Below are 14,501 nucleotides of genomic sequence, written 5' to 3'. Positions count from 1 at the left end.
CTGCTGAACTTTGCTTTCTTCTGGATGACCTGTGCTGGAAGCTGGATCATGTGCTGATCCCGGGCTCCACAAGGAGAGTGCCCTTTCCAAAGGCAAGTACAGCAGCAGCCGATGGGACTACGCCTGGGCTGAGCCAGAGCACATCAGCGGCCTTCAGGCCTTTCCTGAGAGAAATGTTTCTCAGAATTATTTTCACCTAACACTTAAATGGAAGTCTGATGCCCAACTGTGTGTCAGAGCAGTGCTTGCTCTTTCAAAAGAGATTTCTGTACCACTTCCCTCACTGAAGTGTTTGCAGCACTTTGTTCTCTGCATGTCTCAGGAGAGGGTGTATAATTGAGGCCTTGTAGTCTCAAAATTCAAGTGACTTTTTTTCTAGCCCTCCTTGGGGAGACTGGCTCTGCTGTTCAAGAAGCAGCTCAGGTTAGGCAGACCAGATAGCTGCCGGATCCAAGCTGCCAGATCTGGTTCTGCTTTTTCTGTAGTCTTTAGAAGAACACTCTGAGTGCAGTCATTCCTTGCATGCCTGGCTGATGCCTTCAGGAGGAAAGTAAATCTGTGTGTCCCATTGCATTAAACTAAGAAATTCACTACAATCTGATGGACCCCATCATGTTCAGTGATCTTTCTCCTTGTCTTTCTACCTGTCTTAATTCCCACGTGCAGAGACTGTCTTCTCTTAGTGTTTGAGTAAAATGTAAAAGATCTACATGCCACATCTGTTTTATTCTTTTAATCAAATGTTATCCACTTGTTTGAGTTGGTGATGGCTGTTCAGCAGAAGCCAACTTTCTTATTCTGTGACCCTTCCTGACAGAGTGTATGACAGCAGGAATTGCACTGCTCAGAAGCAGTCTAAGAGGTGGCGCTTGATGCGAAGTTATTCTCAAGTAAGTCTGATGAGGTGACTTTTAATCTTTTGGGTTTGCTGCAGGAAAGAGGCTGCAAGGATATTGGCTTTTCCCACCTGTGTCAGAGATCTCCCAAGGAAGTTGCTGTGTGTGTAGTCAAGCTACTAAAGCCGCTGTGTAATCACATGGAGAACATGCACAACTACTTCCAGGTCAGTGGGCAGCAATTTTGACTCAAACTGTCAAGTTTTGTCACTTCTAAAGGTATTTTTCATTTTGTTTGTGGGAAAAAGAGTCTCGCTTTGTTTTCTTCAGGGTTTGTAACCATGGAGTTTACGGAGATGGATTCTTGTGCCATTATCTTTCCTTGGAATAGCATTTAATGAATTATTTGTTCTGTATTAAAGGCAGTTGTTATACAAAATCGGGGTGTGGAAGATGAGCCACGACTGAACATCCAGGAGCACCAGCTGATGTCCTTTTGTTACCAACAGCTGTTACTAACCTTTCGTTCCCTATTTGCTTGGTGAGTTTAAACAAAAGAGTATATAGTTGCCTAAATGAGCATAGTCTGTTTATTGCGTCCTCTTCTTGTTCCTTTTCTTTAAAGTGTTTGTACCCAGCAAATGGTCTGTCAGCCATGCAGAACAACACGCTGCACTGGTTGCAGACTTTTAAGGAGTTTATAGTTATGTCAAGCTTCATTACCTGATCCTGAGCTGAACTAAAACTGTAGGTCATTAACAGTGAATGTATGATGAGGCACTGAACTGGCTAGTATTCAATGTGGTTTTGGATCAAAACCAGCATAAGTGGCATACTGGCACACCTAGCTGTGCAACTTCCATTCTACCTAGGGATCTTGGGATGTCTTAGCCAGTAAGTCCCCTCATCCTTTGCTAAATAGTCACTTCCTGAATCCTGAGCAATGAAAGAATTTCTTTTGCCAACGGGAAAGGATGAATGTGTACTTCATTGACGAAAAGTCTGTGCTGCTGATGCACTCGAACTGGATTCATAAATGCCAAACTCAATGCCTGTGCAGCCTGGATTTGACCTCTGCACCTGCTAATATAATGCAGGATAGCATTACAGAAGTTCTTTCTGAACCCTAATTTAGATCTGTGTGTGGAAAGTGTTTTACCTTTGTACTTAAAAAAACAGTAGCAACTGTGTAAAAAGTGTCTGAGGTCTGCTTCTCCTGTTGGCCAGTGCTGGAGCCTCAGGGATCCTGATTCACTCCTGAATATTCCTGGATTAGTCATTTTCTCATTAACCAGTATGAATGTTGGTTGTTCCTGAGTGTACCCACCGTGTAAACCAAAGAAACTGGCCCACTTTGTAACCACAGGCAACTCAAGATAAATTTTGTTGTTCAGTTTGGATAGAGAGTAACATAATTCTGTTTTGCTGTAGGTCAGGCAGCCATATATTTGGGCTACCTGTCCAGCTACTGAAGTCCAACAGCCGAATTACAACTCCTTTTAAATACATTTAATCAAGCCCTCTTATATTACTGATTGTTAATTAACTTGTGTGTTAAAGGTGCACTTGAGCATTATTGTTATCAAGTCTTTGCATTCAGTCTATAGATCTAGAACACGGAGGCATTTGAGCCTTTCCAGAATGCGTATCCTCACTGAATGATTTCACAGACACCGGTATTTCAAAGAATTAATGAAGAGCTCTGCAGTTTTCCTCCCTGTTAGGCTTCTACCTGTTGTTCAAGAGGTGACCAGCCACTATTACTGCACTTGCACAGCAACTGTCATTAGACATCCTCTTTTTTTCAGGTCTGCATAGCATTATTTTAGTATATATGAACCTCCACTTATGTGAAATGGCCTGTCCTCTCCTAGCCAGGTCTGCAGTCTAACTGAAAAGTTAGTATTGTGTGTGCACAAGGTTTTCCGTTCCTTGGAAAAGATAAACTGTGTATGAACTAAGTTTGTGGTCAGAATCAGTTTTCAGTTTTTTGTGTCCCCTTTTAAATTTCATTTGCAGGATTCTTCTTGCATATTCAGCTTCTTTATTTTTCTTGTTGCAAAAATATGCCCAGATATGCTTTTGCATCTGATACCTCTCTTCCTGCTAGTCTGATGATGAACTGAATATTTTTTTTTCTCCCCCCTCAGGAATGGTTTTTCTCAGCACGAAAATACTGACTTGCTGAGGTCAGCTCTCCAGGTGCTTGCAGGAAGGCTAAAGCCAGGAGAGACAGAGTTTCTTCTTCTGGAGGAACTGATAAGGTAGAATCAGTATTTCCCAAGCTCTGAAAGGGATGAACGTCAAGCAGTTTTCTCTGTTTTGTGTGAGCATGATGGGTGTTTGGGATTTCTCATAGAGACCATACTATCTTCAGAGCACTTTGTATTTAATTGAATGGTAGTGCAGTCAAACCTAATGAAAAGGAGTTACTGGATTATAAAATACGCATTAATCTATGGATCTCATTTGTTTCTATGCTGCTTGAGACTCGGGGATTAGTAGGATTCGCAGGAGGAATGCGTATGTTCTGGATAGTTAAAATGCCTAAAGGAGCACCAGGGAAAAGCAGTGTATAAAGATGTTGCTAGACTTAGAGCAACTGGGGCTTGAAAGAAGTTTCTCAGTGAACTGAATTTTTATCTTGTTAGCGGTTGACTACCCCTCCTTCTTCAGGAGGACACTGCCAGAGACAAAATACTGGGCTAGGGAGACCTTGGATCTGAGCTTGTCTAATAATTCCTTTTTATTTATATGTTTCTGGGAGATTACCCTATCTACACTGTTTTTACCTTTTCCCTTTCCTGTCATCCCCAGTGAGAGTTTTCACTACCTGCTGAATTTCCAGCAGAGTGTTCCCAGCTTCCACTGTGCGTTCATCCTCACTCAGATCCTGATTGCCATTGCTGAGAAACCAATGGCTGGCTGGAAGAGAGAGAAAATGGGTAATGTGTGAAGAACCTCTAATTCATTTTCATGCTGTCCTTTGCCTGTAAGACTTGGGTTCTCCCTCTGGAGTGCATCTTTTGGGGGAGAGATTTCCCTTTGGTATCCTAGTAATCTCACTGGGGTGAACAGCTCTAGCTGTTAATAAAAGGAATAGCAATAAGTATGTTGGAACATCTTTGGTATTTGTTTTTCTGTTCTTCAGTCACATGCAGGAGGGCAGGCTCCAGCTCTCTTAGCTGGTGTTTTTAAAAATCAAAGCCTCACAGCTTTTAATAACAAGCCTGCTGTTCAATTTTGGTACCAGTTTAGTCACTGATTATGGACGTGATCATAGACTTAATCTGATGTAACATCCTAGTGTAAGTACAGATGTCTCAGTATGCTGTGACAGCTCATTTCCAAAAATTATGGAAATGAACTACAAATACAGCTGTTAAATCAGGGCAGAGGGAGGAAAGCCTGTATGTTCTTAAACCCATGCAACAAATGTTTTCAATTAAGAGAATTCTTCTGAGGGATTAGGACCTGTTCTGCAAGAGGAACAGCATTCAACAACAGATAAGGCATAGACATGCTTGCAGGGAATATACAAGAAAACTAGTTGGTCTCCACTTCGGAATCTTTATTTCAGTGTGTGACAGACAGTCTCACCTCTCTCAGCCATACCTTGTCATACCTAAGACACCCCTAGAATTTGTCCTTCTTAGATCCCCATAGCCACTCAGAATTGCAAGTTCCCTACTTTGAGATTATTTTCCTACTTTAAACAGTCCTACATTGGGAGAACTGTTCAGTGAGTGTGGCTGGGAATAACCAATTCTAACTAATAAATTCCTAATTTTAAACATTTCTGCAAGAGACAAGTAGGTTTGTTAGCAGTTTTTATTTAAGAAATGTGTAAACTTAAACTTGCCTGTTCACATTTATCATTATAGCACTGTGGCCAAAAATTCGAGTCACTTGTTATTGGAATTCCATTTCTGGAAATGAATGCCTCAAGGGTTGCATATTTCCCTAATTAAAAACAAACAGTTGGCACACTGTAGGAGCTACCAAACAAATAATGCTTAATGTAAGTTTGTCAGGGAGAAATGGCCAGAGATGGATCGCTGTTCTGAGGCAAACAGCTATTCCAGACTGGGAACACACTGGATATGTATATATTTTATTATCATGATATATGTCCTTGTGGCCTTACTGTTTTTTAGGAGAAATGTATTCTGACTTAACATAAGTTCAGGCATATTGTGGGGTAGTGGTATTATGATCTTTCAAAAAGCCATTGGAACACACTACCTTTATATGGAAGAAGGAAATTGTTTTGCATTCTTGCAATATGTGGGAAATGAAACACATCTATTTCCTTCAGTAAGTTATCCCTTATCTTTTACAGCTTCCTTAGCAAAGCAGTTCCTCTGCCAGTCATGGGTGAAGCCCAGTGGAGACCGAGAGAAGGGCAGCCAGTTCAACAGTGCGCTGCATATTCTGCTCTGGTAAGGCTCAAGCCGTTATCTCAAGCATGCGGAGACACTCTTTTTCTGATAATTACTGTTGCTGCAGAGGAATGACCCCTCTCAATCATAATGCTCATACTTAAACAGTTTGGCCTAAAGCACTGAAAGATAGTGAGTGGCAGGAAGAATTCTGTTAGCCATTGGCTGTAGAAGTATGTTTAGACCTCATGTTTGCCAGACTATAGCTTGTCAGCATACATCAACACATCTATACATGTATGTGTGCATACATACACATATAACTGTGATCTGGACCAATGTATCTGGTTTTGTTTAAACTGAAAGCGAATCAGCTCTCACTCAAGTCCAGGAGAGCAGGACTGAGCATTAGTTGAAATAAAATCACAGAATTACAGGATGGTTGAGTTGGAAGGGACTTCTGGAGGTCACCTTGTTCAAACCCCGCTGCTCCAGCAGGGTGACCTAGACCAGACTGCCAGGGATCATCCTGGGCACAACCCTCTGAGCTTGGCTGTTCAGCCAGTTTTTTTCAGTCCAGCTCACTGCCTACTCATCCAGCCTGTACTTCAACAGCTACTCTATGAGGATCTTACCAAAGACAGTCTTGAAAGCCTTACAAGTCAAGGCTTTCTGCATAATGTTTACTGATGAACTAAGCTGATTTTGGATTTAGTGTCTACCTGGAGCACACAGATAACATCCTGAAAGCTATAGAAGAAATCTCCAGTGTCGGTGTTCCTGAACTGATCAATTCTGCCAAAGAAGCATGTTCTTCTACTTATCCTACACTAAACAGGTAATTATATCAATAGAAACTTTGAATTTCACGAGATGCATAATGGCAATTTCTGCTTTTTAATATTTAATTTTCTTATTTTGTGGTCTATTATGGTTTCCTGTTAGTACTGCTGTGGACTACTCTGGGCATTTGTAAACTTTTTTTTGGCAGTACAGGTTAGTACAGTGTTAGCTTGATGTCAAGGTGGAATGTCCTTGTGCATTAACACAATGTTCAGTTTATTATTTGTGAGCCATTTTAATTGGAGAATGAATTGCTGTCTGTCGTCAGGTATGTTGCCTCTTTCTGTGCTACTGTGGTGGTACAAAGCACTCCGAAAGTCAGCCTCAGAGGCCTGGGGTGGCTGTGGACAATCCTGGGCTGGTATACAGTGTGCAAGAGCACATTCAGGATGTTTCTGCTCCTACCACAGGAATTTGGAAGCATGGTTTATACAGGGATGGCCGAAGTTCCTGCAGTTTGGAACTACCAACATCATCTTATGCTGAGAGCTGCAAACCTTTCACTGTGCAGCCCCAGAGCTACAAAAAAGTGGGTGGTGTCTATGTGTGGTTCATACTGGGGAAGTGGTAGTGACTTCCCAAGGTTCTCCATCTGTCTGGGTGATGAGCCTGGGCTAGACATGCTTATGAGTCTCAGGGTCAATCTCCTGTAATTTCCTATTGAGAAGAATGCCCAGCTGGGTAATCTTCAAGTTTTCCGCATTGTTCTGTGGACAAGAAGCCTATCTAGGTGCTCAGAGCTGGCTTTTAGTTTTGCTCTCGCTTTCTCCACAGGCAGACATTCCCAGTTTTCTTCAGAGTAATGATGGCTCAGCTTGAGAGTTCAGTGAAAAGCATCCCAGCTGGGAAACCATCAGACTCAAGTGAGGTAGGAAAAAAAAATGCACTGGACTCTTTGAGGGGGAGAATACATAAGTTACACTGTACAGTACAATAAAGATGTATAAATTGGAAAGGAATCTGCTTCTGAACTTTGTCTAGGAAATGCAGTCAGACAGCTTAGTTCATCAGCCAAAACTGATCTACAGGGCAACATGTAAGTAGCATCCTTTTTTTTTTCTGGTTTGTACCATGTCAAAAATCTAGTAAATCCAGCAGAAGCTGTAACCGGAAAACAGGTAGTAAACAGCAAAATGCGAAGCTGTGCACTTGGCCTGCACACCTGTGTGGGAGCACAAAATTATCTTGCAACCAAGAGGTGCTTTAAGAGCAAGGAAGTGTGTTAAGAGAGCATTTTAAGCCATATGGGCACTGATCAGGCTGGAATTGCCATTAAGTGGTTTTGCTGTGATAAATCTGCCTGTGGTGGGGCTTTGTCCCTCTGTCTTCAACAACAGCAGCAATGTTTTGGGTACGGCAAACGCTGAGCAAGTATCCAGCAAGGTGAGAGGAAATACACCATCTTGGGTTATTGTCCCCTTGCATCCCATTAGGCGCAACTGGAGAAGCTGCTGCGGTGGAACATTGCTGTGCGGAATTTCCATATCCTCGTTAACTTGGTCAAGGTGAGGTTCTGGTTGTTTTTCTGGATTTTTCTTCAAATTTTCAGTAAAGCCCAGTGCACCCAGCTTCATGAGCACAAGGGAAAAATGTGAAGTATGGCTGACTAGTGGAACAACCTGGAGGTGGTAAATAAAGCCAGTTATAATCTGTGTGCAAGGGTTTCCATTTAGCTTTCACTTCAATACTACTTAATTCTTACAGCCTGCATATCTTACAAACATAGTTCTCACACAAATAAGAAGTCTGCACAGATGGATAATGTAAGGAAGTGCAGAAAAGGGCCTGAACAAATTCTCTAGTACTGTGTTTTGTGTCTGACAGAGTCCACTGCCAGCTGTGAAGAGGCAGATGGGAGAGACCCCTCAGGTAGATCTGGAATAACATCTGACAGAGGGAAGCATTCTCCTGATGTACTCAGCTGAAGGCAGGCTAATACTCTGGACAGGAGGCTTGCATTCCTGTCTGTAACCTGCATTCAGTGCTTATCTGATAGCCCTCAGCTTCACTTGTTCTTTATGGTGACATACGATCTTCCTTTGAATCTTGCTGACGAGTTATGTCATCCAGTGGTGATGAACTGTAGAGGCCAGGCCCACTAGATGAAATATTCCCTTCCATCAGTTTTGGTGTTGGTACATTCAGTGTCACTGAGTGTGGTGATGTTTTGGGCAGAAGGCGATAGGTACAGCTGCACTTTTCTCCTTGCTTAGGTTGATCATTACTGTTTGCTTTTATCATGTCTGAAGCAATGATTGGCAAGTACAGATTTTTCAAGTTCAGCTTATGACCTCTGGTGAATTGAGCTGGCTCCTTCTACACAGCAGCAGTCACTGGAGCCCTACCTGTGTTCCACGTACCTTTTGAGAACATAAAGGGTAGAGCTGGACCAGATGGTTCTGTTTCACAATCCATAAGCAGCACCAGGGTACCTTCACAGCTCTCACTTGCATCTGTGTGCTGTGCCAGTTAAAATGTTCACTAATTAGTTATATTTTTGCCAGAAACAAATTCTATATATGCAATTGTATACCAGAAGAAAGCCTTCAGGAGAGCTGAGACTATCTGTTCCATTTCTTTGTTTGCTGTTGGATCACAGCTGTGTGTGACCAGTGCAGTGACACCAGGTGTCTTTCACCAGCTGGCACCATTAATGGAATAGCTTCATTATTTCTTCCTAAATACATTATTTTGCTCATCTCAGTTTTGCTTCATCCATTATGTGGTTACTTGCCCATCAGCTGGACTTGGGTCTCTTGGGTCCCAAACTATTAAGAACTTCAGAGTCGTTGAGGTAATTTTGTGCCATCTGCAAAAGTGCACCTTAAATCACCAAACAGCCATCCTGCCACATACTTCTGCCTGACAGCCACTACATTTCATGCGTTGTTCCCTGTTGAAACTTGAGAATGGATGTTGCCTTAGAACAGGTTTCACACTTTAATGAAGGGTATGTAATGAAGGGATATTTTTAATTGGCTGCTTGTGCTTACATTGTTTCCTTTAGACTTGTGGAGTGATCTGGTTCTCTTTTCCTCTTGCCCAAGTAGGTATTCGACAGCAGGCCTGTACTCAGCATCTGCCTGAAGGTAAGCAAGAATTCAAAATAACTAAAGACAGCAGTTTAAGTACCAGCTTTCTTGAATCATTGCCTCCACTGGAGTAGAGTGGTTACTGAATTCTCTGGAAGAAGCAGATATTGTTTCCTATACCTTTAACTGTCTTCCACTAATGCTTGTCGTATAGCTCGACCACAATGGACTTACTGCAATTGGCATGACTGACTTTAGACTCTTTCGCCTTTCTACTTTCCCTAAGGTACTCTAAATGAGAGGAGACATCACAGCAGACAGGTGTTCCTTGGAGCCCAGAAAGATCATGTGTCCCTCTGCAACTCTCCCTTTTCTGGCTAGGACTGATATATGTATAGTGATTCTAACATTTTGTGTTTAGTTCAGTTTCATTCCCAATTTGCTAGTGAATAAAACAAAGGATATGTACAATGATGAGACCTTGTCCTTCTAGCCTTTCTTTGCAGTGATTAAAGTGGAACCCTTGACTGATCCTGTATATTCCAGTACAGCCTTCACATGAATATAGTCTTTTACTAAGTGAGAACAGTCTGCAGGGTAGCTTGAAAGAATGTATCATTATCTTCTCTGACTTTGTGATGGTTCTTTGAAAAGGAATTTAAATTTGCCTTCTGATGTATTTATCATTCTTTTATAGTATGGCCGTCTCTTTGTAGAAGCATTTCTGAAGCTTGCCATGCCTCTCCTGGACTACAGCTTTAAAAAGCACAGGGTAAGCCTTTTGAAACCAGAGCTGTGTGGAACCAGTTGGGAAGCATGACTGATGCTTGCTAGGAGATTTCTGACTTTGGTCACATTTTGGCATGACACTTGTGACACTTCATGACAAACCTGTCTAATGTCTCCAGCTGTGCTTTGCCCTGTTTACCTGCCTGTCCAGTGCGCTCTCAGCAAACAGATCACTGTTCCCCAACTTGCTATCGCTCTTCTGGTTGGATGGCTTCACTGTTAGCAAAGGAAGCGCTTTCAACCTCCATCTCCTTCAAAAGTTATTACCACAAAGGTGTCGTTCAGAGAGTAGGAAGCTCGCGTGAGCAGCCAGGCTGGTGAGGGCTTGTGGTCCAGATGGACAGTGACATTGGTGTCTTTGCAATAATTCTTGGAGCTTTGAGCAGGACGGCATGCATGAGTGCAGATGGACAGGCCAACCTTGCTGCACTCCATGAGAAGCAAGAACAGTTCACTTATTCCCCTACTTTGTTGCAAGGCAGTCCAGCTTTGCCAGTGAGACTCATTCTTTGGCTTAGTCTTCACAACTTGTCTCTCTAATAGACAACTCCTTTCTATTGCAAATGTAAGGTCTGTTCTTCTCATGGATGTTTGAGGGAATGCGGTTATCAGATACCTAGTCATTGCCACTAGACAATAGAAAGTCCACGTAATTTGCTAAATGGAGAGGATTGATATCCAGAGTTCATGCTGGATGTGTTTCAAATACCACAATCTCGCAGTATGTTTTATACTTTTCCTCTGGTTCCCCTATTTCAGAAGGTTGTACTCAAGGCAAGATGTGACAAGGTCGTCTTGATTTTAATTGCCCCACTTTCTCTGATATGCATTCATTCCAAACTCTGATTCAGTTTTAGTTCAAAGTGCTTGGCCTTCTGACACATGGTGGTATTTTTATTACCAGTTACTTGACTTATATGCACAGTGCAAGCCTACTATGGCTTCATCCCATTTGTCTGATGTTTCCTGCATACGTGCACCATATGTCTATTCCATAACCTTTGAAAGGATTGCTAGGACTAATACTGCTTCATTATTCTTGTTTCCCTTACGGAAAAATCCTTTGAGAATGATTTGCTGGTCTACTTATTTATTGCAGGATGATGTGCAGAGTTTGCTGAAAACCTTGCAGTTGAGTACCAGGCAACTTCATCACATGTGTGGCCATTCCAAGGTAAGATAAGTTCTAATTGCAGCACAAACTCCTGCCTTAAGAATGATTTATTTCTCTTCCACTGCTTTTCCAGGGCATAGGCAGGTTCTACTTGCAGGCTTCCAGCAGTGTCTGTACAGCAAAAACTCTGAGAGGAGAAGGAATAGCCTTGGTTAATGGTCCAAAAGTTGAAGTATTTGATCTGGAAGTGGCTGACTTGGATGTCAGCTCAGGTTAACATACTCTTTTTTAGGACAGAGGTTCTTGACATCTTTGGTTGTTGGCATCTGTAAGCGGGTGTTTCTGAGGACATATGCTAAGACCTTAGAGACCTTGCGTAAAGTATAGATGCCAGATTGATAATACAGCAGTGAGGCTTTGGCAAAGATCAACAGCCTTGCGAGTCAGAATAATCAGCAACAGGAGGCACACATGGGGAAAACCTTACTCAAAGTCCTCTTGAGTTGCCTTTTGAGCATTGTTACGTTCATACTACTAGAGAAGAGGGCAAAGGGAAGGGAGAAAGCTAGTAACACCCAACCAGTCTGCTAGTCTTCGTAGGATACTTGAGGGAGGAAGCAAAGAAAGGATTAGCACCCTGCTTACAGCATGGTGAGCCGGTGCTTGTTGCAAGAGAATCACATGGGAAAAAGCAGTTAGAAGGAACTTCATCTGTGCTGCTGTGTTCCTGTTAGACTCCTAAGACGTTCCAAGAACACGTGTCTGAGAAGGGAGCTTTGCCAAAGTAGTTGAAGGGAGAAAGCCAGCTATTAGCACGGCTCCCCAAGCTGGATTTGCTACCGATTTAGTCCAAAGCTGGCATCAGGACCATAAAAGTCTAGCTGGAGATCAGAACATGCCATTGCAGCTATCAGCCTGGGGGAGAATTGGAAGCTGGCACAAACCCTGGAGATGCTAAAAAGACCTTCTCATGTTTGCAAGTGAAATCCTCATGCCCGCTTTAAAGTCACAATTCACCTTGTAATCAAGATAACATCATTGCAGCTTGTGATGTCTTGTTTGTCTTTGCACTTGACTAGCATTTTCAAGTGTCCAAACTGCCTGCAGACGGTTGGGCAGGTTCCAAGACCCAGGGAGCACTGTGATGGTTGATTGTGTCATTAGCGAGGTTTTCCCTGGTTTGGTTCTGGATGATTGCTGGGTCCTGCCTGTTACACAGGCTAGAGAACAGATTGCTGTTAGTACTCGGTTACCCTTCCCCGTTGGCAGAACACGAAGCAAAGCAGTGTCCCTCTTCCCAGGCATGTTGAACTCTTCCAGGAAATGAAGTTGAACTTATTTCAGAGTATAGCTAATGAGAGCATCTTGATGCAAGAAGGTTTCAAAGTATCCTCATGAAAGAGGAGAATACTTACGCACAAAGTAATTTTTTATGGCTCTTGACAGGTTTCCTGGTTTAGCAACAAGTCTATTCTGTACTGCAGATCCAAGCCAAGTAGGAAGAGATGCTCATCCAGAGCTAAATCTCGCACAATACCTGGCATAGCTCCCCTTCCTCTGCTGGTTTTTGCCTACAGCAACTGCATCTGTTCCCTTTGTCCTAGTTCTCCAAAAGCCACTGTTGCTTTGGTCTGGACAAGCTGGATTTGGAGTTTATAGTGCACACACATTCCATGTAGCTAGTGTAAAGGAGTTGCATCAGACACTGAGCAAGAAGAGATTGTTATTGCAGTGGCTTATTCAACACCTTTCTCATTTTTTCCTCTCTGTGCTTGGGAATTCAGCAATTTCCTGACATGAAATTCCCTGCAGCATTAGTTTGCAGCTTGTGGTTATCAGCAAGTAGCTATTTCCCTTCCTAGGCAGGTAGTTTTGCAGTCTGGCCACTTGTAGCACTGCTTTTTGCTTTGGACTGGAACGGTGTGATTGTCCATTGCTGACCTCTGTAGATAACTCTGCTATTGCACCAACAATAATTTGCAGGTGAGCCAGACTTACCCAAACATTATCAATTGCACACACCAGCAGCAGCAACTCAGCTTCCAGACATTTGTGTGCAAGCAAGCTGTGGCTGCCATGAGCAAGATGGCAGCAGTGCGAGATCTGTGTGTTAAGAGCTGTGCGTCATTCTTGGCGAACAGAGCAAGTGACACCAGCCTTTTGCTGAGATGATGGAGCAAATGAAAAGCAGATTCTCAAAATAGTTTCCCAAGGGTCAGCAGAATTCATCTGACTTACATTAGAAGAGTTACTAGCCTCTGTCTAAGGTTCATGAAAAAAGCTGAGGCTCCTATTTTTATCCAGAGTGGATATAGCTGTTTGGATTGCTGCAAAGGATCATTTGGCTGTCTTAGACAAAATGCTTATCAGAGTTTTATTTTTTAATAAAACATATACAAGAATTTGGCCAAGAAGTGACATAGTTTGGGCAAACTTTGTGGCGATTGTGTCCCATCCCTCCCACCTGTATAACCAATGGCTTTTTAAATAGCCGGAATACTCAGGCATGAATCAATCATAGTCATGTTTTACTGTTTCATATTCAGATTCGCCAAGACATTGGACTGACCAACCATGTGCCTTTGCTGAAGAAGTCACTGGAACAATTTGTATACCGAGTGAAGGCAATGCTGGCCTTCAACCACTGCCAGGAGGCGTTCTGGGTGGGCATCCTTAAAAATCGGGATCTTCAGGTAAGAATCACTGTCCTGCCTGGGGCAATTAAAGCCTGGGAAAGCAAAATGCTTATCTTGCCCAGACAACTGTAACTCTGCCCTTGTGTGCGGGTAGAACTAGAAGGCTGAATTCAATGTGACTGTATTACAGTCACATCTAGTGCAGCAGAAAGAAGTGTTTTATTTCAAGATTAGGGGCCTGTACCTCTGGGGGCTGCCTTACAGCAAGGCTCTCACACTGAAGTGGTGGGTTTTAATGTTTGTAATGAATGGGTACGGGGATCCTTCTTCTGCTCAGTGGCAAGAACGACACACAAAGAAGGGAAGAGGTAAAGGTGTTCATTTGAACACCTCTTCACATGCTCCCTAAGCTGATGGCTTTAACAGAAGCCAGTTCTGGATGTTTTTGTCATCTTTCACTGTAGAAACAGGACAGTCAAAACCTGCTCTTTACACAAAACCCATTAATTTAAGATGGTAACAGAATTCCGCTTTCTTCCATTCCATCCTAGCACACTTTGTCAACTTCGTGTACACTCAGTACAGGTCTTTTGCATTCAACTTAGGGAGAAGAAATTTTGTCTCAAGCCTCAGAAGAGAGGGACTCCGATGGGGAGGACTCCGCAGGAAGCCCTGCTGAGGTACTCCTCCACAGGCGATGCTGCCTGCCGCTGGTGGAGGCTCTTGTTGTAACGCGGGGAGGGGAGGGCGCAGCTTCGGCTCTGATGGCCGCGTCTCTCGCAGGAGCCGAGCGGGAGCGGCACGGACGGCAGCGACGAGGACGGCGCGGCGGGGCTGGGCCCCTCTCCCGCGGAACCCTGAGATGCGGG

The 14,501-nt window shown here is 43.1% G+C and overlaps 1 protein-coding gene across 1 annotated transcript in view; it reads left to right on the top strand.

Annotated features, from left to right (window-relative positions):
* The window catches only part of FANCD2 (Fanconi anemia, complementation group D2), a gene marked incomplete at both ends in the record, with an annotated part of 24,931 nt that extends 10,571 nt beyond the window's left edge, over positions 1-14,360 (top strand). The window contains 14 exons of the mRNA XM_010282950.1: positions 2-92; positions 935-1,063; positions 1,259-1,377; positions 2,987-3,100; positions 3,654-3,781; positions 5,179-5,278; positions 5,934-6,056; positions 6,836-6,929; positions 7,495-7,566; positions 9,112-9,150; positions 9,791-9,865; positions 10,982-11,056; positions 13,543-13,689; positions 14,238-14,360. Of these exons, the coding sequence (XP_010281252.1) occupies positions 2-92; positions 935-1,063; positions 1,259-1,377; positions 2,987-3,100; positions 3,654-3,781; positions 5,179-5,278; positions 5,934-6,056; positions 6,836-6,929; positions 7,495-7,566; positions 9,112-9,150; positions 9,791-9,865; positions 10,982-11,056; positions 13,543-13,689; positions 14,238-14,360 (1,429 nt within the window). The remainder of the gene's footprint in view (position 1; positions 93-934; positions 1,064-1,258; positions 1,378-2,986; positions 3,101-3,653; positions 3,782-5,178; positions 5,279-5,933; positions 6,057-6,835; positions 6,930-7,494; positions 7,567-9,111; positions 9,151-9,790; positions 9,866-10,981; positions 11,057-13,542; positions 13,690-14,237) is intronic.
* Positions 14,361-14,501: the final 141 nt, after the last annotated feature.

This window comes from Phaethon lepturus, unplaced genomic scaffold (genome assembly GCF_000687285.1).
Source record: "Phaethon lepturus isolate BGI_N335 unplaced genomic scaffold, ASM68728v1 scaffold29152, whole genome shotgun sequence".
NCBI classification, from domain to species: domain Eukaryota; kingdom Metazoa; phylum Chordata; class Aves; order Phaethontiformes; family Phaethontidae; genus Phaethon; species Phaethon lepturus.
This window is presented reverse-complemented; position numbering and strand designations above follow the sequence as displayed.